Raw genomic sequence first — 22,106 nt, 5'->3', positions numbered from 1 at the left:
TCTGAGTTTAAGCCCCTAATTCTGGCCATACACACACAGTTACACACACACACATACACATACACTATAATGTAGGGGCAGACTTGAAGCTAATTGTTTTGATGAGATCTGTACACACACACACACACACACACACACACACACACACACACACACACACACACACACACACACACACACACACACACACACACACACACACACACACACACACACACCCATAATGTAGGGGCAGACTTGAAGCTAATTGTTTTGATGAGATCTGTCCAGAACCAGTGGCTTGGCTTGGTTCTGTAGTCTCAGGGGCAGCCCTGCCCCATCTGTAAAAGAAGGCCTGCATGGCCAGTGGTATGGCCTGCGTGGCCAGTGGTACATAGACACACTTAGTTGGTTGGAAAATGATACTTTCTTCTTCTTTTGCCATGGAAACTGGGAGACAAATTTGCAGCATACACATCTAGATTGAGTATTGCCAGTAGTGGTAGGTGGCATTCTTAGAGCAAATTGACTTGTTACTTCTTTGGAAAAGAGAAAGTCTATTTAGGAGTCTACACTGGTGCAGGAGGAAAATATCTCTTTTTCTCCCAGGCCTGAGAGGTTGTGATACTGTTTTTCAGCTGATGAGTGCGACAGGATTCCTGTGGAGCCTTCAGCAGTTCCCAAAGGACACAATCAACGAAGAGACAGTTGAGTTGTTGCAACCTTATTTCAATATGGAGGACTACACCTTTGAAAGTGCCAAAAAAGTCTGCGGGAATGTGGCTGGTCTGCTGTCTTGGACACTTGCTATGGTGATATTTTATGGCATCAACAGGGAAGTGTTGCCTCTGAAGGTAAATCTTCCTTCTCCCAGGAAATCATGTTTCATAAAGTTAACCGTCACTCTTCTGCTATTAGCAGAAGCCAGCCTGGGGAAGAAGATTCCACAAAATTTCATCTCCAATTCATCACAGACATGCTGGACCAGAGGCATGGTTCAAATAGTAGAGCTCCAGCAGTGAGCAAGAAAGCCAAATGAGCATAAGGGCCTGAGTTCAAATCCTGAAACCAGCACATTAAAAAAACAAATCTCTGTGAAAGAAAGAAAATAGTATCTGGTTATGATTACATAACACATGAGCATCTTAATTGGAAATGAACAAAAACAATTTCATAACTTGAAATTGTTGGTGACACACACAGTCTGTCCTCCACAGAGCTGGTGGTCAGAGGGCCATCCTTGCGCGTGTGCACACAGGATGCATGTGTGGAAGAGCTTGAGCTAGTGTACTGCTCTTCTTAAGAATATTTTAAGAGGGGCTGGGAAGATGGCTCAGTGGTAGAGCGCTTGCCTTGCATGCCTGAGACCCTGGGTTCAATTCCTCAGCACCACATAAGCAAAAAGAAAAAAGCCGGAAGTGGCGCTGTGGCTCAAGTGGTAGAGTGCTAGCCTTGAGCTGAAGAGCTGAGAGACAGCGCCCAGGCCCAGAGTTCAGGCCCTACGACTGGACCCAAAAACAAAACAAAACAAAAAAAAGAATATTTTAAGAAAGAGTGTCCTACATTTTCATTTGCATCAGAATTGTTCTGCCAGTTCTGGGAGGGGTGTAAATTAATAGCCATATAGAAATTTCACACAGGATTTTTGTTTTGGCAGTACTGGGGTTTGAACTCAGGGCTTCAAACTTGCTAGGCAGGTGCTTTATCACTTGAACCATACCCCTAGCCCTTTGATTTTAGATCTTTTCAGGCAGGATATTGTGGTTGTGCCCAGGCTGACCTGGAATGCAGTCCTCCTATTCAAACTTCACGAGTAGCTGGGGTGCCAGTGACGTGCCACCACCCCCATCCTTATACATTGAGATGAGGGGAGGTCTTGATACTTTTTTTGCTTGGGCTGGTCTAGAACCACAGTTCTCCCGATCTCCCTCCCCGAGTGGCTGAGATTACAAGCATGAGTCACCATACTCAGAATCACACACTGATCTTTTTCAGTTGATGAACTACATTGCACTTTCTTCAATATAAGCAAATAATACTAAATTATATCTCACTGACAAAAATGAATTGTATTCATGAAGTCCTTGAGTAAATTCCCCAAGGCAGTAATTCCTGGGGTCACATGCAATAAAATTAGAAAATTTATATATTTTTTAAAAAGTACCAGTTACTTCTATATAGGGAATTACGGGAAATATAGCTGAAATGGTTCATTCTTGGCCTTTAAGTGCATTAGAGAAACTAGACTTTCTACTGAAGAGTTAAAAGTACATACTCACAAACACACATACATACTACGTGTAAAGAAAACACAACAGAGCTAATAAAAGTAACATTAAAATCGAGAGGAGAGAAAAGCAGTAGAATTAATGAGCAAATCTAAGAACTGGTGCTTGGCAAAGATAAATAGTCAAGAGCTACGCTCCTGGAAAATCTAATCAAGAAGAAAATATACAAAAATAAATGAGCAGAGAAAGAGAAACCCATATAATCATAGATGTGTGGGTTTCAATAATTAAAGAACCAAGGTTTCTAAAATTACATGTAAATTCATCTGGTAATCTTAGTGAATGGAAAGTTTTCTTCAGGAAAAAAAAAAAAGAGCTGAACTAAAGTAAGTCAAACATTGAGAAAGAAAAGAAGACAGTTATTGCAGAAGCTGTACCAAAAAGAGCTCCAGGCCTAGATTACTGGTTCATTATTTTAATTGTACAAGACACAGAAAATTATGGTGTTATAAGACTCAGAAAAAAAGGTCAAAATAGATTGTTTGTAGCTATGTAAATAGAACAAGAAAACATAATGAAAATTGTTTTGGGAAGAGGAGATGATGGGGGAAAGAAGAATATTAGAGGGGACAAGATTGATTGGGATACACTGTAAACATACCTAGTAGGTAACAGTGAAATCCTTCTCTTCTGTGTAACTAATGTAAGCTAATAACTAAACAGAGAAAAAGATGAAATGCTGCTGCTGTTTCATTTCAGAGAATCCTTACAAAAGGAACAATGCAAAATGTTTAAATATCCAATAGAATTTACTGCCATATTACATGAATTGCAAATGGAGGGAGGGGCAGACATGCATAAAAGCAGTGAAGAGGCTAAGTTATGAGGTATTCACCTCGTGCATGCTTCCATATCACTGAAGTTCTTCAAAATGTTTGAGGATGTGGAAAAATGATTCAGGCTACATTAAACAACACCAACACCTCCCCTTCCTCAAAATACCACTTATCACCTGCCTACATTTGCAAATAATGTCTTAGAAAAATCAAGGGTGGTAATTTCTCTGCTTCCTAGCCATTGCTATATTTTTCTATTTTTTTCATATTGAACATTAATAAAAGGGAAAAAATTTGAAATACTACTAAGACCTTCTCTTCCCACACTGTGAACGCACAAGCCACTGTAAAAATCGAGTCCTTTCTGCTATCATTTGCCAGTTTAAATCACACATGCTTCATAGAACTGTTAACTGCTCTTTGCACACCACCTGCTCCTGTGTTTCAGGCGAACCTGGCCAAGCAGGAAGGCCGCTTAGCCGTGGCTAATGCTGAGCTAGGGAAAGCCCAGGCACTGCTGGACGAGAAGCAAGCCGAGCTGGATAAAGTACAAGCGAAATTTGATGCAGCAATGAATGAGAAAATGGTGAGATTAAACATACTAAATGATGCAACCTGAGGATGTATTGGGAATATTAGGCCAATATTCATGGTGAAAGTGCTCACCAGAATGTCCTTATTCACCGGCCGTGTCTTCTTAGTTTGAGTTGTTGGTTCTCAAGTTCTTTTTGTGTTTTTCATCATCCTAAAAATGTAGATCAAATCAAGAACACTATCTTTTTTTTTCAAGTTAGAACACTGATCTAGGGCTCTTGTACTTATTAACTGTGCAGATTGGGGCCCATTGACCTAGCTTTAGCTGATAATGGGTTCCAATATGACTGACCTCTTGAGACAGGCTGTAGGCTATACTGTAAGTGTTGGAGTTGCATCATGGGGAGAGACATTTGATAGGAAGAGTTTATTGATTTCTGGGTGTGATTGCTTCCTCCACTGCCTATGTTGAACTACCAGTGTGACCCATAGCATATATTTGGGGGGAAAATGCACAGCAGACAACTTTATATGCTATTTCTACCCAACTTAAATAAAGCCAGGCTCAGGCCTGTAATTTCAGCTTCCCGTTAGTCTGAGAGCTGAGGACTGGGGTTCAAGGTTCGAAGTCAAATCTGAGGGACGCTTACCACCAGTTCACTCACAAAAAGGCAGAAAACTAGGAAGTGTGGCTCAATTGGTAGAGTGATAGTCTTGAGCAATAAAAGCCAAATGAGAGCATAAGGCCCGGAGTTTGAGCTTCAGTACTGGCACAGACCAAAAAATGAACTTGAAAAAATTTAAGAGTATAGATAACATTAAAATGTAAATACTGAACTTTTTTTCATTATGCATTACCTTTGCTTTAAATATAATTTAGTTGTAAGTTTTTATAATTTAGTTTTTAAGAGTGGCTGTGTTTAATACCAGTGCAAAACAGTCTGAAACTTGAACAGTATAGACTGCCTGCCATATACAATCTTTTGTGTGGAAAAACTTGATAGAGAATTTTATTATTAAATACAAGACTTTTAAGGTGCTGTTCTTTACTGGTCTAACATCTTAAAAATATTTTTTTTTCTGTTGGTCTTGGAGCTTGAACTCTTGGCCTTGGCGCTGCCTCTGAGCTCTCCAGAGACCTGCAACTCAAGGCTAGTGCTCTACCACTTGAGCCACAGCGCCACTTCTGGTTTTCTGGTGGTTCATTGGAGATGAAAGTCTCACGGACTTTACTGCCGGGGCTGGTTTTGAACTGCAATCCTCAGATCTCAGTCTCCTGAGTTACTAGGATTACAGGTGTGAGCCACCAGCATCTGGCAAACTCATACATAAAAACAGATCATTAGAATTGGAGGTGTGGCTCAGATGGTAGAGCCCCAGCTTTAAGCAAAAAAGCTAATAGACAGCGCCCAGGCCCTATGTTCAAGTCTCCCCAGCACAAAAACAAACCACAAACAGGTTCTTCAAATGCTTGGGGAACCACATGATGTGGTTTGTGTACATGACTTGAGTTCTCTCCTACAAAATTTGCTTTTCTTGACTGAATGATCAGAACCTAATATGTGATGTCTGTCAGTGTTCTCCGTGTGGCATTATGTGTGTTTTGTGGACATTCCATCAAGCACTTCAGCAAGTTCTCTGGAATGTTCTTTCTTTACATATGCAGGATCTGCTCAATGACGCGGACATGTGCCGGAAGAAGATGCAGGCTGCCTCTGCCCTCATCGATGGGCTGAGCGGAGAGAAAGTCCGGTGGACCCAGCAAAGTAAAGAGTTCAAAGCTCAGATTAATCGGTATGGGTTTCAGACTTTGTTTATATTCCCTCTCTTCTTTCGCTGATTGCTCCAAATCTACCTCTTTGTCCATGGACAAGTGCTTTTCCCCTTCTCTTTCATCTTGGAATCCCATCACTTAAAAAGGTATGAACAGCTGGAAACATGCATCCAGGAGACAGGGGAGGAGAGTGGTGAAGCTTTTTTACCACAGTGGTAACTGGGCAGTGTGGGCTTGCAGGTGAGGCCCATCTGGTAGTGGTGGTATTTGTCTGGGCGGTCTAGATCCTCATTCAGTTCTTGACTCTTGATCGCAGTGATCTTGAAAGTGTGGATCCACAGTTCTAGATTCAAAGGTTTTGTTTGGTGCTGATATCTAATAGAAATTCTTGGAAAACTTAAAGGAAGGAAATAAAAAAGAAATAGGAGCCAGGTGCTGGTGGCTCATGCCTATAATCCTAGCTACTCAGGAGGCTGAGCTCTGAGGATCATGGCTTAAAGCCAGCCCAGGCAGGAAAGTCCATGAGACTCTTATCTCCAATAAACCACTAGAAAATCAGAAGTAGTACTGTGGCTCAAGCAGTAGAGCGCTCACCTTGAACTGAAGAGCTCAGGCCCAGAGTTCAAGCCCCATGACCAACCAAAAAAAAGAGAGTAAGAGAGAGACAGAGAGGGAGACACAGAGAGAGAGAGACAGAGAGAGAGGGCGAGACAGAGAGAGAGGGTGAGAGGGGGGGGAGAGAGAGAGAAGGGGGAGAAGAATAGGAGCTAGGCATCAGTGGCTCACATTGTTAATCCTAGCACTTCAGGAGGCTGAGATCCGAAGACTGAAATTGTGAGCCAGCCTGGGCTGGCTGAAAAAGAAAAAAGGGAAGGAAAGCTAGTTGAGTGGGACTCTGGTTGTGGTATGTGTTCCATCGGAGCCTAGCTCTGTACCTGTGGCTTCAGGAGGGAAGTTTCTTCTTCCTTGGCCTGCTCCTTTGACCTCTTTAGATTTGGAGGTTCTCATGCAGGTCTCTTAGTGCTTGGCAGCAATAAAGATGGGTCTCACAGGACCAAACCACACTGTGATCTTCCCAGCTACTCAGGGGGAAAGCTTGAGACACATGAGATAAGGGACTCTGGTGTTCTTCCCCAACAGACTGGTGGGTGATGTGCTGCTCTGCACTGGCTTCCTCTCCTACCTTGGGCCTTTCAACCAGTTATTTAGGAACTATTTGCTGAAAGATCAATGGGAGTTGGAGTTGAGATCCCGGAAGATTCCTTTCACGGAAAACCTGAATCTGATTGCGATGTTGGTGGATCCTCCAACCGTGAGTCTTACTTTTCTATCATATTTGCGTTTTAGCCTCATCTTAGTTCTTAACAAACAAATGATTGCCCACCTATTGTTCTCCTGCCCCTCCCCCATTTCCCTTTCATTGAAAATATTGTTTTTAAAAAGCTGAAGGATGAAAAAAGAGAAGAATTTTCTTTTGGTATAGGAGTTCCTTTACATTTTGTGGAATCTTGCTTTCCAGTGAAAACCAATGGCACTGTTGGAAACTGAAAGATCATTTGTGAATTCCATGCTTTCACACACGGAGCTGTTCTCATGTCTTTGCTATTTATATAAACTATTCCAGTGGCGCACGCCTGTAATCCTAGCTACTCAGGAGGCTGAGGATATGAGGATCATGGTTTGAGGCCAGCCCAGGCAGGAAAGTCCGTGAGACTTATCCCTAATAAACTGCCAGAAAAAGCCAGAAGTGGTGCCATGGATCACATGCTAAAATCCTAGCCTTGAACACATAGTAGCTTAGGGATAACACCCAGGCCCTGAGTTCAGGACTGGCATACACACGCAAAATATATTCCTGCTGTCCTACTGTCTTCCAAACATTTAAGGCAAATGTAGGCACTGTAGTGCTGGCATTAACCTTTTTTAAATCACTTACCATCTTGTGATGTCTAATGGCATTCTCTGGGATCCTTGCAGTCATGTGGGCCCCACTCTTAGCCCTCCTCTCTGGAGTTCAGTGCCAGGCCCCATTGGTTTCCAGCATAACTTTCAGAGCTCTAGTGGAAATACATGCTTTCCAGGCAATTTGTATTTATGACTTTCATTCTCAATTTGCAAGTATACTCTCCAGTTGCCGCTTCCTTAGGAGATGTAATGCCATTAATTTTTGGTTGACTGTTTAAAAGTTAAAAATTAGTCTTCTTCAATTCTAAGAACATTGAGCATATTTCCTTACAGGGATTATGCGTGGGTGGTACATGGGGCTCTCTCGAAGCAAGGTGGGCCAAGGTATTCCTTATTCATTATGGCCCTTACAAGACCAGGGGGATAATTTCACAAAGGTGGAGGCTGGCTGCATTGCAGGATCTCCGGTAATTTTACTGACCTTATGTGATTCTCCCACATTTGGGGCAGGAAATGTCATAAGCGTCAGCAGTAAACTACAAGAGTACATCTCAGCTAATGCTTCTCCTGATGTACGATCCCCTACACAGGTGGCCAGAACCCAAGGGCAGGAAGAAGTGTAGTGGGCTTCTCCGTGGGGCCTCTCTTCTTCTCTGCCATCTCATTTCCTTCGTGGTCTGCTCTATCTTCCAACCTGGTCTGATAGGCCTTAAATTTACACAGATTCCCCTGAGAATGAAAATACAGCAGCAGAAAGGTTGGATCACCAGTGAAAGGACTCAGTTGCTTTTTTATAAGTTTATGTTATTTGGTTCATATTTGCAAGTGTTTTTTTTCTTTTAATTCTTAATACCACATGTATAGTCTCCAAGAAAAAGAAATAGGTCCATATTTGAACTTTGTTTTTTACATTATGTAAACTCTTAACCATTAATGAAAGCATCTCTGTTCTTACTTGAATGGCCCTTCTTACTTCCTGTTAACCAGATTGGCGAGTGGGGGTTGCAAGGACTGCCAGGAGATGACCTCTCAATTCAGAATGGCATTATTGTGACAAAGGCCACCAGATACCCACTCCTCATAGATCCACAAACTCAGGGCAAAACTTGGATTAAATCAAAGGAAAAAGAAAATGATTTGCAGGTATGTAACAGTTTGGTGTGTGGGAAATTATAATTTTTCCCCCAAACTTTCAATCCAATTCGCCAGTCATGAGGTTGTCACCCTTGTCAGCTTCCCATGAATGTACCAGATGCCTGAGCGAATCAGCTTAGAATACAAAAGGGTTATTTTAGCTCACCGGTTTGGGGATTGTGTTTGGACCTGGGACAAGTCTAGGCGGCAGATGTATAAAAAGAAGTTCACTGTGAAGCCTGTATGTTGGTTATTTTTGTGTGACTCTGACAAAATACTTCACACAGAACAGCTTAAAGGAGGAAGGACCTGGCTGCCCAGATTCAGGGAGCTCTGTCACGTGGTTACTTGGCCCTGGGCAATTGGGTGGAACTTCATGGTGGTGGGACCCTATGGTGGGGGAGCCTGTGGTAAGAAACAGCCACTGAGGACACCCCCCCACACACAAGGACCCAGTTCCTTCAGTGAGGCCTCACCTCTGTAGACTTCACCTCCCAAAATAGTGCCATCGTCTGGGGACTAAACCTTAAATACACAAACCTGTAGGAGGGGAAAAAAAGAGAGGAAGGAAAAGGCTGGGGTTCCATTATCTCCTTCAAAGTCATCTTTGTCATGACCTAACGACCCCCACTAGGCTTCACCTCTTCAGATATCTATTGAGCCTTTGGAACCCATGAGGACATCCCAGATCCAAACTCTCTGACGGATGCTCACCGATTCTCTTCACTTGGGTAGCAGCCATGTGGAGCAACAGCTCTGGTTATATTTGTTATTTTGCATTTTCTCCTGACATCCTGCTCCCTCATCTTGTTCATTCTCCATCTCTGTTGTTGCTTTTGCCAGTGTTGAATATGGGGGGTTTGAAAATTTGTATTTATGGGAAAGCAGCAAAGATAGTGATCTCAGGCAGAGGCCATTTAGGCTCTACAGAGCAGGCCCAAGTTCATTGTTGGCCTTGAAGTCATACAGGGTTACATTTGAAGTGTGGGTAGAGCTGGGCAGGATCGTCCTGTTGTTTAATAGGGTGAATCCTGACAGCTCCCTCCATTGTCAGAGGCAGAGCTCTGACACGCCATCTTCCGGAAGCCAGTGGTGTCTCCCCTGCAGATCAAGGAAGAGACGGCATTGTCTATCAGGACATCCAAAATTCAGGACCCTACCAAGTTTTGAAATGAATTTTGCCTGTAGCTTTTACTTACTTATTACTATTTTATGTATATATATATATATATATATATATATATTTTTTTTTTTTTTTTAATAAAGAAGGCTTCCTGTGCTGCCTTTAATGTTGCTAGTCCCTTGTCCAACAGCCTCTGATTCTCCCTTGGGAACAGGGACATTCCTCACAACATTTGCAAACCAATGCCTGTATTGTTTTTAGGTGACAACTCTGAACCACAAATACTTCCGCACACATCTGGAAGACTGCCTGTCCTTGGGGCGACCCCTTCTCATTGAGGACATTCGGGAAGAACTGGATCCCGCCTTGGATAATGTGTTAGAAAAGAATTTCATTAAGTCAGGCACCAGTTTCAAGGTGAGCTGAGAGCAAGAGAGGCGCAATGGTGACATCTACTTATCTTTGTGAGCATAGCAGTGCAAGCGCTGGGAGTGGAGGCCGCCAGAAAATCAGCCGCACCGTGCACACTTTGAGGGGTTGTTTTTTAATCAGGCATAAAAGTTGTTCTCATTTCTTCTCTTTCAAAGGAGCAGCTGTCACTTGGTTTTTCATTAACTGGGAGCTAACAGTTATACAGATTTAGAGGGTACAATGTAGTGTACATTTCAAAATTGCTAAAAGTTTTTAAAAATTAAATTTCCTTTTTTTGGTGGCATTGGGGTTTAAACTCAGGGCCTTGTGCTCTACTGCTTGAGCCACACCTCTAGCCCTTTTTTGTCTGATGTTTTTACCTGGGACTGGCCTCAGCCTATAATCTTTCTTCTTATGCCCAATGAGTAGCTGAGATTACAGGTTTATACCATCATGCTTGGCTTGTTGGTTGAGAGATGGGACTTTCATTAGACATTTTTCCCAGACTGGCCTTGAACCACAACTCTCCTGACCATTTAATTTACTTTTTAAACTGATATATTAAAACATAAGAATTTTCAAATTAATTGGTACAATATGATATTTCAATAACTTATTTTATGAAAATATAGAATGTATAAAAATTTATACAAATTTTAATTTATAAAAAAACACAGAGGAGAGCAGTAGCTTGGTAAGAGTGGCCATTTAGTTAAAACTAAATGACATTTTAAGGAAATAGACTTCTAGTCTTAGTAACATGATGTTAGCATTACACAGGGAAAAAATACTTTGTGGCAATTCTGAGAACATTGGTTTTTTTTATTAAGTCATGTGCATGTTTTTAAAGAAAATCTGGATTTCCCCACTGGAGAAAATAGCATTTTAATAAATGGGTATTGATTTGTCCATTGCTCTCATTATTCACTTTCAGTCTAAATTCACCAGTTTGCTAGAAGCTATGGAATATTCTTTCTGATAATACGAATTGTTTTCCAAGTTTCTCTTTTAATTACAATTAGTATCTCCTTTTAGCTTTTTTTGGTTTTTACTTCCAACTAAATTTTTTTCCACCTTATTCTCCATATTGAGCCCAAGTATCAATGAATAAATAAGGAATGCACATGTTCTCTTTAAATGAAGACAGATTTATTTATAAAATTCTGCTTATAATGTGAATTATTTTATATGCCATTTTGGTTTATGGAGCCTCTGGTGTATCCTTAAGCTTGCAAACATTTGTGGGGGAAATTGAATGAAACTCAGTCAATGTTGTGAAGAATCGGTGTAGTTTCTCCTCTGAGCTTCGGAAGCAGAATTTGTCTGTTTCAGATAAGGGAGCTGAGAACAAAATCTGAGTGATTTGTTTAGCTACTGTGGGCTTGTGTACATTTTTTAAAATGGCACTGAACTGTTGCATTGACAGAGATTTCATATATGTGAAATACCTGATGTGATATTTTGATGTAGTGATGTGTTATGTAATGGTAACCACAATCTAGTTAATTAATAGATCCACTACTACCTAGGTGGTGCCTTAGACCCAGGGAACTTGTCCATCGTACAGATGGATGTCTGTGCCCTTTGACCAACATCTTCCATTTCCACCTCCAGACCCAGGTGACCTTGGTTGCCTCCTCTGCTTCCAGGAGTTTGACTTTCTGAAGCTCTTGCACATAAGTGAGATCATATACAGCATTTCTCTGCATCTGGTTTATATTTATATGTTCTTTAACATACCAAAGGAGTTTACAGAAACTCTGTTCTGAAGGTCTTTTTTTTTAGAGCAAGGAATGATTGATTCATGCCTTTAATCCTAGCTACTCAGGAGGCTGAAGTCTGGAGGATCAAGGTTTGAGACCAGGCAAAACTCTGTTCCCAAAATAACCAGAGAAAAGCAGGGCTGGAGGTGTGCTCAAGTAGGAGAGTAACCTAGCAAACCTAGGCTCAAATCCTAGTGCTCAGCTCAAATCCTGGTTCCCCGCCCCCCCCCCCCCCCCCATCCAAAGAAGCCTCTAGATTCTTGCCTTCAGTGTGAAGGTCTGATGCTTGGGATGCAACCTTGGTCTTAGGTTTTTCTCATGCACAGGATTGAGATTAGCCAGAAAGCCAAGACACTGTAAAACTGTAACTTCCACCTGAGATTTAGATTGCAAAAAATCCCAAAACATTGTCTTCCAATGTACTGAAATTGCAACATTTAAGAAATTAATCATCACTCAATTATCAGTTAATTATCAATTCATTAGCAATTAAATTAACACTCTGGGGGAAAAGTTTGTTTTTCTTAGAAAATGATAAACTTTTTCTGTAGTCAGATATGTTTGAGACAGGGCTATGGAAGGTAAGGTAAGACTTACTATAAACGCAATGAAGTTTCATAATAGGAAATAACTTCCCTATCCAGAAAAGAATGATTGTAGCTTCTGTGCTATATAGAGCAATGAGAATGATAATTAATCACTAAATTTTTGCAGCCAAGTCTTAGGTGTGTCCGCATTTTCCTTTATTCACCATTTGTTTGAGATAATTCTTCCAGTTGAGTTGCTTAATATTATGGCTTAAAACATTTTCAGCAGAACTGGGCGCTGGTGGCTCACGCCTATAATCCTAGCTATTCAGAAGGCTGAGATCTGAGGACCCAGATTCAAAGCCAGCAGGGGGCAGGAAAGTCCATGAGACTGTTATCTCCAATTAACCAGCAAGAAGCCCGAAGTGGGGCTGTGGCACAAGTGGTAATGCACCAGCCTTGAGCGAAAGCCAAGCAAGAGCCCCTGAGCCGGCATCTTCGGCAGGATCTCAGATCTAAATCACTTGCAAATGTTCTGGCTTTATTTTTTAAGACCAGTGATTAAATGTTCACAGCTTCCCTTTGAGTTCATTAAAGCTTCACAGCCTGGCTTGCGGTAAAAAAAACACGCTGCCACAGGGGGCCAGATTCCTGGTGCTATGGTGAGCGTCCACTAAGGTGCGCTGGTCTGTGCAGGTGAAGGTGGGTGACAAGGAGTGCGACATCATGGACACCTTCAAGCTGTACATCACCACCAAGCTGCCTAACCCGGCCTTCACGCCCGAGATCAACGCCAAGACCTCCGTCATCGACTTCACCGTCACCATGAAGGGGCTGGAGAACCAGCTGCTGCGGAGGGTCATCCTCACCGAGAAGCAGGTCCATGGGCAAGGGAGAGGGGAGAGCTCAGAGGGCAAAGGTGACCTGCACTGAGAAGCAGGTGCATAGGGCAGGCGCTGGGGTGAGGGCAGAGGGCAGAGAACATGCCCTGGCCGGGACACACACCGTACACACATGCATACTCCATACACACACCATACACATAAGCATAGCACGTACCATACACACACTATATACAACATACACACATGCATACGACACACACATACCATACATACACACATACCACACACACACACCCTGTACACACAGATATACACGCTTGTGTGTAGGCCTTGGCATGTGTGGGGGTGTAGATGGATGGTGTGCAGGCAGGTGGGCTGGCAGTCACGGGGGCCCTCCGAGGGGCACTGGCAGGCAGAGCCGAAGCTCCCAGGAAACAAGGAACTGCTGAGCCCTGGAAGAGTCTGAGAGATAGATTTAAGATTAAGTTAATTTTGGAGGTAATGCTCAGAACACATTAAATGTTATGCATAAACTATATTTGCATACATTAAAAATATTTGCATAGAGCACAAGAAAGTTGATGTTTGCTTAAATATAATTGATTTTAGTATTCAAGGAAAAGACAAGGTTAGAAATCATAACAGAGAGGCGTGCGGAGCGGGAGGGAGGGCAGAAGACGAGGAGCAGACAGGAAGGGGGCAGGACACACACACCCAGGGAGAAGGAAAGGAGAAATGGCAGGGCTCCCTGAGAGGCAGGGCTCCCTGAGAGGCAGGGCTCCCTGAGAGGCAGGGCTCCCTGAGAGGCAGGGCTCCCTGAGAGGCGTTCCTGCCCTTGCACTCCCCCCCCCCCCGTGTATCAGGTGTCTCACTCTGGGGCTGGCCCTGGGACGGGGCTGGCCCTGTGGGGTGGACAGGGCACTGTCCCTGTTGTCATAGTTGTTGGCTCTCAGTCTCCAGCAAACCCGGGGCTTCTGCAAGGCAGGCAGGGCCTGGAACTCCCTCCCCCCTCCCCGACAGAGCTGGTCTGCAGCTCCCAGCCCCCTCAGGACCATGGTGTGAGCTTGGAAACCAGTCCCCGGGTAGACCTGGCACTGCTGGTCTATTTCTACATTTCTCTGGTCCACCTCCCCCATGAGGCCGTCCTGTCTAATGGGAGCACTTTCCTTTTTTTCCAGTACTGAAGTAGAGCCTCACATTTGCTAGGCAAGTACTCTGTCACCTGAGCCACACACCCCATCTTCCCCTACTTTTTTGCTTTAGTTATTTTTCAGGTAAGGTCTCATACTTAAAACAAAACGAAAACTAGAGCCACCCTCAGACTGAGATCCTCCTGATCTCTGCCTCCTGAGTCGCTGGGATTGCAGGCATGCACCACCGTACCCAGCCCAGAATGCACACTTAACATGCAGGAGGGTGACCTGAATAGTTTAGGTAACCCTCCTCACATTTCTGCTGTTATACTCCCACATTTTTTGTACAAATGAGCCAATGGAGACCAGTGAGGAAAGGGTCTTATCCTATTAGAACACGTGGATTTCCTACCCTGCCGGGCCTCTCAGATGAAACTTTAGAGGTTATGCTGCAAAAACTTGGCCAGCTGTTAGGATACCTGGTGGGCCACATCATTTTTGAAAAGGAAGTGTGCATGATTTCATTTTGTCTGGACTCCTGTGCTACCACATAGGAGCAATCCCTTTATTGAAGATGATTCAGGAGCTTTCCCCTTCAAGCACAGATACAGTCCACATCACCCAGAAGATACTACCCACCCATCATACAGTGGCAGTTACACTGGTCTTGGTGTTGAGCAAGGGCATTAGCCTGTCTCAGCCAATAGGTATATGTTCTATTGTGATACTACCCATGTTGCTGGTGCCTCCATTTCCCCAGGTGTAGGCAAAGGAGTCCAGCCCATTTCAATTTCACAACTATTTATAGGGTCAGTTCCTTTCTCTGCAAAGCTTCATGATACAGAAACACGCTTGTCTGCCAGGTGCACGCACACGCCCTGGCGGGGTCATGTGCGGGCAGACTGAACCACAGCAGGGCCGGTGGCAGGTAAAGGCTGTGACGAGGTCGGGAAGGCTTTGGAGAGTGGTGGAATTCCTGAAGTAAGTGTACTCAAAGGAATAGTTAGAATTTACCTTTCAACAGAATCCCACGGGAAACAGATGACTGGCTAGGATGAGAGCAAATTGCACCAGAGGGTGTTTTTGAGATGATTTCAGTTTAGTACGTGTTAAGAGGAACTGTGTTGGTGTTAAACTTTCTGGATTTGGACACTGGGCTCTGGTGATGTGAGAAGGTGCTACCCTTAGGGGATTTGTTAACAGGTTTGAGGGTAAAGATCATGACACTGCAAGAGGAGAGTCTGCAATAACTCCATCACCACCAGCAGCTGCAAGAATAGGGGGAGAGAAGAGTAAGGCAGCGTTGTTTGGGGAGCCAAGTAAAGGGTGTAGGGATGTTCACTGCATCATCTTACAAACTTAGAAACCTGTGGAATGATTCCCAGGCAAAATTTTGTTGTTGTTGGCCATGGGGCTTGAACTCAGGACCTGGTCATTGTCCTTGAGCTCTTTTGTACAAGAATAGTGCTCTATCACTTTGAGTCACAGCTCCACTTCCAGTTTTCTGGTGGTTTATTAGAGATAAGAGTCTCTTGAACTTTCCTGCCCAGGCTGACTTTGAACCATAATCCTAAAATCTCAGGCTCCTGAGTAGTTAGGATTACAGCCCAGACATGAGTTTTAAGATGTGTCATTTCCGTAGGACGGAGGCCTTTCATAACCCCTCTGGCTGAGGAGTTTGAATTTGCACTGGCGAGTTCTCACACCACAGCTGGTCCTGGTACTTGGACAGGTGGGACTCATGCCAAGAGCTCACAGTTGGCCTCGGTGTCCCCCTTGGTTTCTTGCTATCTGCCTGGGTATCCCCAAGGCCTCTCTCTTTCTGTGGATAGAGTTCGTGTTTCTCAGAGGGGCAGGGTGGGAGGAGGGAAGAGAGAATGGTACACTCTTCTGCACGAGCTGGAGAAGAGACTAGGGGTTCAGGGCATTGGGGTGGGGGGCAGTACTGGTGCTGAGTTATCTCATGCATGCCAGTATAAGTACTATGGAAGCTGAACATCTGTGGATGTAGACTTAATTATTCAGAGAAACAAAAATACAGCTAGAGTTGACTGATGGTAGTCATTGCTTCCATCTTTGGAAAGACACAGTGTTAAACCTTTCAACTTGGTAATAAACACTAACATGTTGGGTTTGCCCAGCTGGTAACTACCATTCTGATGTTGTTATTATTTACTGTTTTGCTTTTCAATAATAGGAGCTAGAGTCCGAGAGGGTTAAACTTATGGAGGATGTTACTTTTAATAAGCGGAAGATGAAAGAACTTGAAGATAACCTGCTGTTTAAATTAAGCACCACTAAAGGTATCGTGTTATGAAGAAGTAAGCGAATAATGGATCATGAGGATGCATTTCTCTGACGCCCTTTGCTGTGACTGCAGGTGTCAGGAAAATAGGCCAGTTGCAAAGGGGAAAAAAGCGAGGCAGCTTCTAGATAGCTGTTAAGCAGGACTGCAGAGAATGTGCCTTTGGAATTAGCAGCCAGACGCTGACCACCTGAGAAATAACAGTTTCCTTGATATAATTGATCTCTCCTGAGAAAAATAAGGGTCCCAATAGAGCTAGGAAACTCCTAATAGGCTCATTTGCTCACCCACAGGAAACTAATGTGCCCAATCTATTCTTTTCCTGCATTGATTCTTTCATTTGGCATTGAAATGCAGCCAGCAACATGGTAGATTAGGACTTGTGAAGCCCAATAAGGAGAGCCTGGCTCCCAGTGTAGCCCAACTCATCTCGACTTGACTTCTCTCACAAAACCAAGGGCAGGCCTCTCTCGCAGCCAAAATTGCCATAGCACACCCACTTTGGGGATGAAATCTCTCCACAAGATAGGAGAAGAAAGTTTTATTCTAAAAAATAATAATCACATCAATAAATCTCATATTGTTCTATTGTAGGCAAATCACAGCGACCTAATTAAATTCTGTGATTTGTTAGAATCTAATCATCAATACTTCTACTGCCACTTTAATCTCTGGATTAAAAGCAGGAAAGAAAAACTACCTCTTAAAACTCTGCCTCAAAGATGAGCTCAAGGCTGGGTGCAGTAGCCCATACCTGTAACCCCAGCTGTTTGGGAACCTGAGGCAGAAGGATTGCAAAGTCAAGGCCAGCCTGATCTGCATTGCTTCAGAATGAATTTCTTTGTTGTTGTTGTCGGTTGTGGGGCCTGCACTCTGGGCTTGGGCCTGAACTTTGGGCCTGGGCGCTGTCCCTCAGCTCTTCAGCTCAAGGCTAGTGCTCTACCACTTGAGCCACAGCGCCACTTCTGGCTTTTTTCTGCATATGTGGTGCTGAGGAATCTAACCTAGGGCCTCATGCATGTGAGGCAAGCACTCTACCACTGAGCCACCTTCCCAGTCCCCAGAATGAAATTTTTAAAAGTGGGTGTGGGTCGGGGAAGGGAGGGAGGGAGGGGATGGTAGGGGGAAAACAATGGAGGGGGTAACAATGTTCAAGAGGAAGTGTACTCATAACCTCACTCATGTAACTGTAACCCTCTGTATAGTAGCTTTACAATAAAAAAAAAAAAAAAAAAGTGGGTGTGGGTATGGGCATAGCATGTGTGAGGTCCTGGGTTTAATCCTCGGGACCAAAATGAAAAAGATATGTTTTTTTTAATGTGCTCAGTGAAGTGTTTTTATCTAACCTAATTGAATTGCCTGGGTTGGTAAGCTGTCTGTCTTTGCGCCAGTGACTTCTCCCACCCATCCTCCATGTCAGCAGGGAAAACCAAGAGCTGGCCTTCATTCAGCTAAGAGTGAACCAAGGTCAACTTCTCTGCCAGGACATGAGTCATAGGCTGAGAGTAACTCAGAACTTCCTGTAGCACCCAACTGACTTCCAGAACTCCAGCATAAGCCACAGTGCTCCCGTTTATAGATACGGTGATTCTGAGCTTAGCGTATCAAAGTATCTTTCCATATTTTAAATTGACTTCATTGCCCTATGCATGTGTTACCTCCTTTCCCCTTCCCTCCCTCCTTCCTTCCCTCCCTCCCTTCCTTCCTCCTATCCATGCTTTGCTGGTGCTGGGGCTTGAACTCAGGCCTAAGTCCCTCAGGGCTAGTGTTTTATCACTTGAGCCGCAGCTCCATTTCCGGCTTTTTTTTGTTAACTGGAGATAAGAGTCTAATGGACTTTCCAGCCTGGTCTGGCTTTAACCTTGATCCTCAGATCTCAGCCTCCAAGTAGCTAGGATTACAGGTATAAGCCACTGGCGCCAAGCATCATGTGTCATTTCTATTAAAAACAAAGAGGGGGCAACTAAAAATAAGCATAGGAGGTGTCTTGTCCTGGTGAGGCATGTCTGTTGTCCTCCAGGTCATTCTGGCCAGCGATGACCATCAGCTAGGACTCTTGGCAATGAGAACCACTCCACTGGGGCAGAGGAGGGACAGAGCAACAGAATGGCTCTGCCCCTGCCAGTTTGCCAGCTTCAAGTTCAGTGTGTGTCCCTGCCCATACGCCGGGCAGGCTGGGGACACTCAGAAGAGCAGCCAGGGGGGTGATGGGGGGAACCTGTGGGACTGTGACCACCATCCCAGACAGGAAGATCTAGCCAGTGAATCTTTTTTTTTTGTGTGAGTCGTAGGGCTTGAACTCTGGGCTTGGGTGCTGTCCCTGCACACTTCAGTGCTCAAGGTGAGCGCTCTACCGCTTGAGCCACAGCGCCACTTCCAGTTTTCTAGTGGTTTATTGGAGATAAGAATCTTAGAGACTTTCCTGCCCGGGCTGGCTTTGAACCATGATCCTCAGATGTCAGCTTCCTGAGTAGCTAGGATTACAGGCGTGAGCCACTGGCGCCCAACTTCCAGTGAATCTTTTGTCTTTTGATGCAGACAGGCAGAGTAGGGGACTGGCCCTCGACTGGAAGGCTTAGAAAGGTCTGGATCCAGGTCCCAGTTGGACCAGAAGCCCTTGAGGTTTTAAGATTCTAGTTTCCTAATATTCTGTGGACTTGGGGATCAAATTGGATCATACTCATGTATACACACACATACCCATACATGTGTATATACAAATAACACACATGTAAATGTATGTGTGTGTATGTGTATGTTTGTGTGTGGGGGTGTGTGTGGGTGTGTGGGGGTGTGGTACTGGGGTTTCAACTCAGGGCCTTGCCCCCAGCCCTGTTTCTTCCTGGTTATTATTGAGATGAATGCTTTTCCTGGGTGCTTGCCTGAGCTGTGATCTAGACTTCCCTTATAGCTGGGATGACAGGCCCACCCCAATACATCTATGGAGATGGAGTCCTGCAAACTGCCCCCACCCCCACCTTGGGCTAGCCTAGAATCCTGATCCTCCCATTCTCAATCCCCCACGTAGCTTGGATTATAGGTATGAGCCCCCAGCACCTAGCTTCAAGTTGGAAATCATCATTTCCTAAGTGATGCATGTTGATTTCCCTCCATTCTCTCTGTGCCCACAGTTTTCCTGTTTTGACTTTCAGGTTCCTTGGTAGATGATGAGTCTCTCATTGGCGTCCTGAGAACCACCAAGCTGACGGCCGCGGAGGTCAGCGAAAAACTGCACGTAGCAGCAGAAACAGAGATCAAGATTAACACAGCCCAGGAGGAGTTCAGGCCAGCAGCCACCCGTGGGAGCATCCTCTACTTTCTCATCACAGAGATGAGCATGGTCAACATCATGTACCAGACATCGCTGGCCCAGTTCCTCAAGTTATTCGACCAGTCCATGGCCAGGTGAGCTCACCGCCCCCCTCCCAGGGGCTCTGAGCTGGGAATGGCCAAGGTTTGGTGGTATTTCCAATTGTTCAGAATCAGCTCTCAACCTCTTTGACTCTTAACATCCCACACAGATCTGAAAAGTCTCCATTACCTCAAAAGAGAATTGTCAATATTATCGAGTATCTGACATACGAAGTTTTTACGTACTCTGTCAGGGGCCTGTATGAAAACCACAAATTCCTCTTTGTCCTCCTCATGACCCTGAAGATTGATCTTCAGAGGGGGACGGTTAAGCACCGGGAGTTCCACGCTCTCATTAAAGGTAAGAAGTTTGAAACAAGGATGTGGAAAGGATATTCTTGTGATACACTAGGGAATTGTGCTCCAATTAAGGTGGTGTTCTTACAATGTCTTTGCTTTCTTTTTCTCTCTCTTTCCTTCTTCCTTCCTTCCTTTCTTCCTCCTTCCTTCCTTCCTTTCTTCCTTCCTTCTCTTTCTCCTTCCCTCTCGCCTTCTCTCCCTCTCTGTCTGTCTCTGTCTGTTTCTGTGTCTCTGTCTGTCTGTCTGTCTTTCTGTCTGTCTGTCTGTCTGTCTGTGTGTCTCTCCCGAGGAGGGGCTGGTAAAGCATCTGAGACTTCCAGTCTGTGTGCTTTGGGTCTGGTTGATTAACAGAGAAGCTGGTTTGAGACTGTTGGAATGGGACTTGGGGACCTCCTTTCAGTCAGAATAGGCCAGGTTTTGCCACCACAAAATTCCAGTGACTTAACACTACAAAGGTGATCTTCTTGTTCACGAGTTCTCCAGCATGCTCATTCTTAGTCTTGCTTCTGTAATTATTGGGGCAGAAGAATGCGATAGTGTGCTGGCTCTAAAAAGTGACATGTTATGTATTCCCATATTTTCTTGACCAAAGCAAGACACCATCCATGTCTAACTCAAAGAGACCAGAGAACACAACCCACATCTCCTTCTTAGAACACAGGGAAACCTGATATTGGTGAATAGCACAGTGACAATGCAGACTTTGTGAATTTGAGAGACCCAAGCTCTCCCTGGGACTTTGGGCTATATCCCCAGGGGTTGGAGGGCGGTGGAGCCAGAGGCCTTGAATCCTGTGGGAATCTTGGAAGCAGTAACATCCAAAGAGCTTGGGTCTAGAGACTCACCCTGGTGATGTGGTCACAAGGAAGTGAGAGGATAATGACAGGTCTCAAGCATCCTCCCTCCCAAGGAAGAACCCGTCTTGTCACCCCACTCTCTACTGGATAAAGCCAGCCAGGCTAGAGCTTTTACCTGAAGAAGAGGAAGCCTCTTTGAGAGAAGATAAACCAGTAGAGATTGAGACCTCTGATAATACAGATGAGAGGGAATTCCTCAGGAGAATTAGGTTTATCCCAGAAAAATAAAGATGGCTGCCACCTCTGAGCTATGTGGGTGACCCCATTTCAGAAAACTTGTAGAGTCAGGAAGAAGCCAGCTTGTAAAAGGCCAAGAGTTCGGGGTACATTCAGAGGAGAACAGGGAGCTATCAGCTATTTTTATGGGGAGGGATCTTGCATGAACAGAGCAGTACTTTAAAGAGATTGATTTGGAATTAGGTGATAGGTTGATTGACAGAAGTATAATCAGTTCAGCACTAAGAAGAGTGGGTTGTTTGAAACTAGTTTGTTATACCATCTGTTTTAGTTTTGAACTGGTTAATTTTTTGACATTTTTCTAAAGAGGTGGTACAACTTGGTTTTTAATATTTTTACACAAATATAAAATATGGCTCTTAGTTCATAGTCTTTTTACAGTCATTGTAAGTGTAATACTTAAGGGAAGAAGACAGTTTATTTACTGTAGCAGCAATATTTGATTTCCCAAGAGCGAGTTTTTGTGTGTCAATTACTCCTTGTTTTTCTGAAACGGGTCTAAGGTGCCTTTGACTTTCTTCTTCAGTGAAGAATGTCAGAGCACTTTGAAAAATGAAATGGATACCAGGGACAATTCTGTACTAGAGAGAATTTCATCTCCTTGTTTCCCCAGCCTGGTTATTTTAGAAAAATTTCCTATTTTTGTATATACTCTAAAAAAAAAAAGATACTTTGAAAATCTGTTTATATCTTCCAGTTGGGACTGGACCTGGGACTTCTACAGGTGGCATGTACATGTTATGTACATGTATGTGTATGTGTGATATTAGTGTTAAAATTCTAATAATGCTAATGATTTTATAG

At 44.0% G+C, this 22,106-nt stretch overlaps 1 protein-coding gene across 1 annotated transcript in view; it reads left to right on the top strand.

Moving 5' to 3' along the window:
- Positions 1-22,106, top strand: part of Dnah8 (dynein axonemal heavy chain 8) — a 211,723-nt gene that overhangs the window by 127,271 nt on the left and 62,346 nt on the right. The window contains exons 68-77 of the mRNA XM_042683923.1: positions 618-833; positions 3,492-3,629; positions 5,244-5,371; positions 6,492-6,663; positions 8,244-8,399; positions 9,775-9,930; positions 12,911-13,093; positions 16,390-16,495; positions 19,650-19,902; positions 20,019-20,209. Of these exons, the coding sequence (XP_042539857.1) occupies positions 618-833; positions 3,492-3,629; positions 5,244-5,371; positions 6,492-6,663; positions 8,244-8,399; positions 9,775-9,930; positions 12,911-13,093; positions 16,390-16,495; positions 19,650-19,902; positions 20,019-20,209 (1,699 nt within the window). The remainder of the gene's footprint in view (positions 1-617; positions 834-3,491; positions 3,630-5,243; positions 5,372-6,491; positions 6,664-8,243; positions 8,400-9,774; positions 9,931-12,910; positions 13,094-16,389; positions 16,496-19,649; positions 19,903-20,018; positions 20,210-22,106) is intronic.

This window comes from Dipodomys spectabilis, unplaced genomic scaffold, assembly GCF_019054845.1.
Source record: "Dipodomys spectabilis isolate Male_0828 unplaced genomic scaffold, ASM1905484v1 ptg000085l, whole genome shotgun sequence".
Lineage (NCBI taxonomy): Eukaryota > Metazoa > Chordata > Mammalia > Rodentia > Heteromyidae > Dipodomys > Dipodomys spectabilis.
The sequence above is the reverse complement of the archived record's forward strand: the minus strand, read 5'-3'. Positions and strand labels throughout refer to the sequence as shown.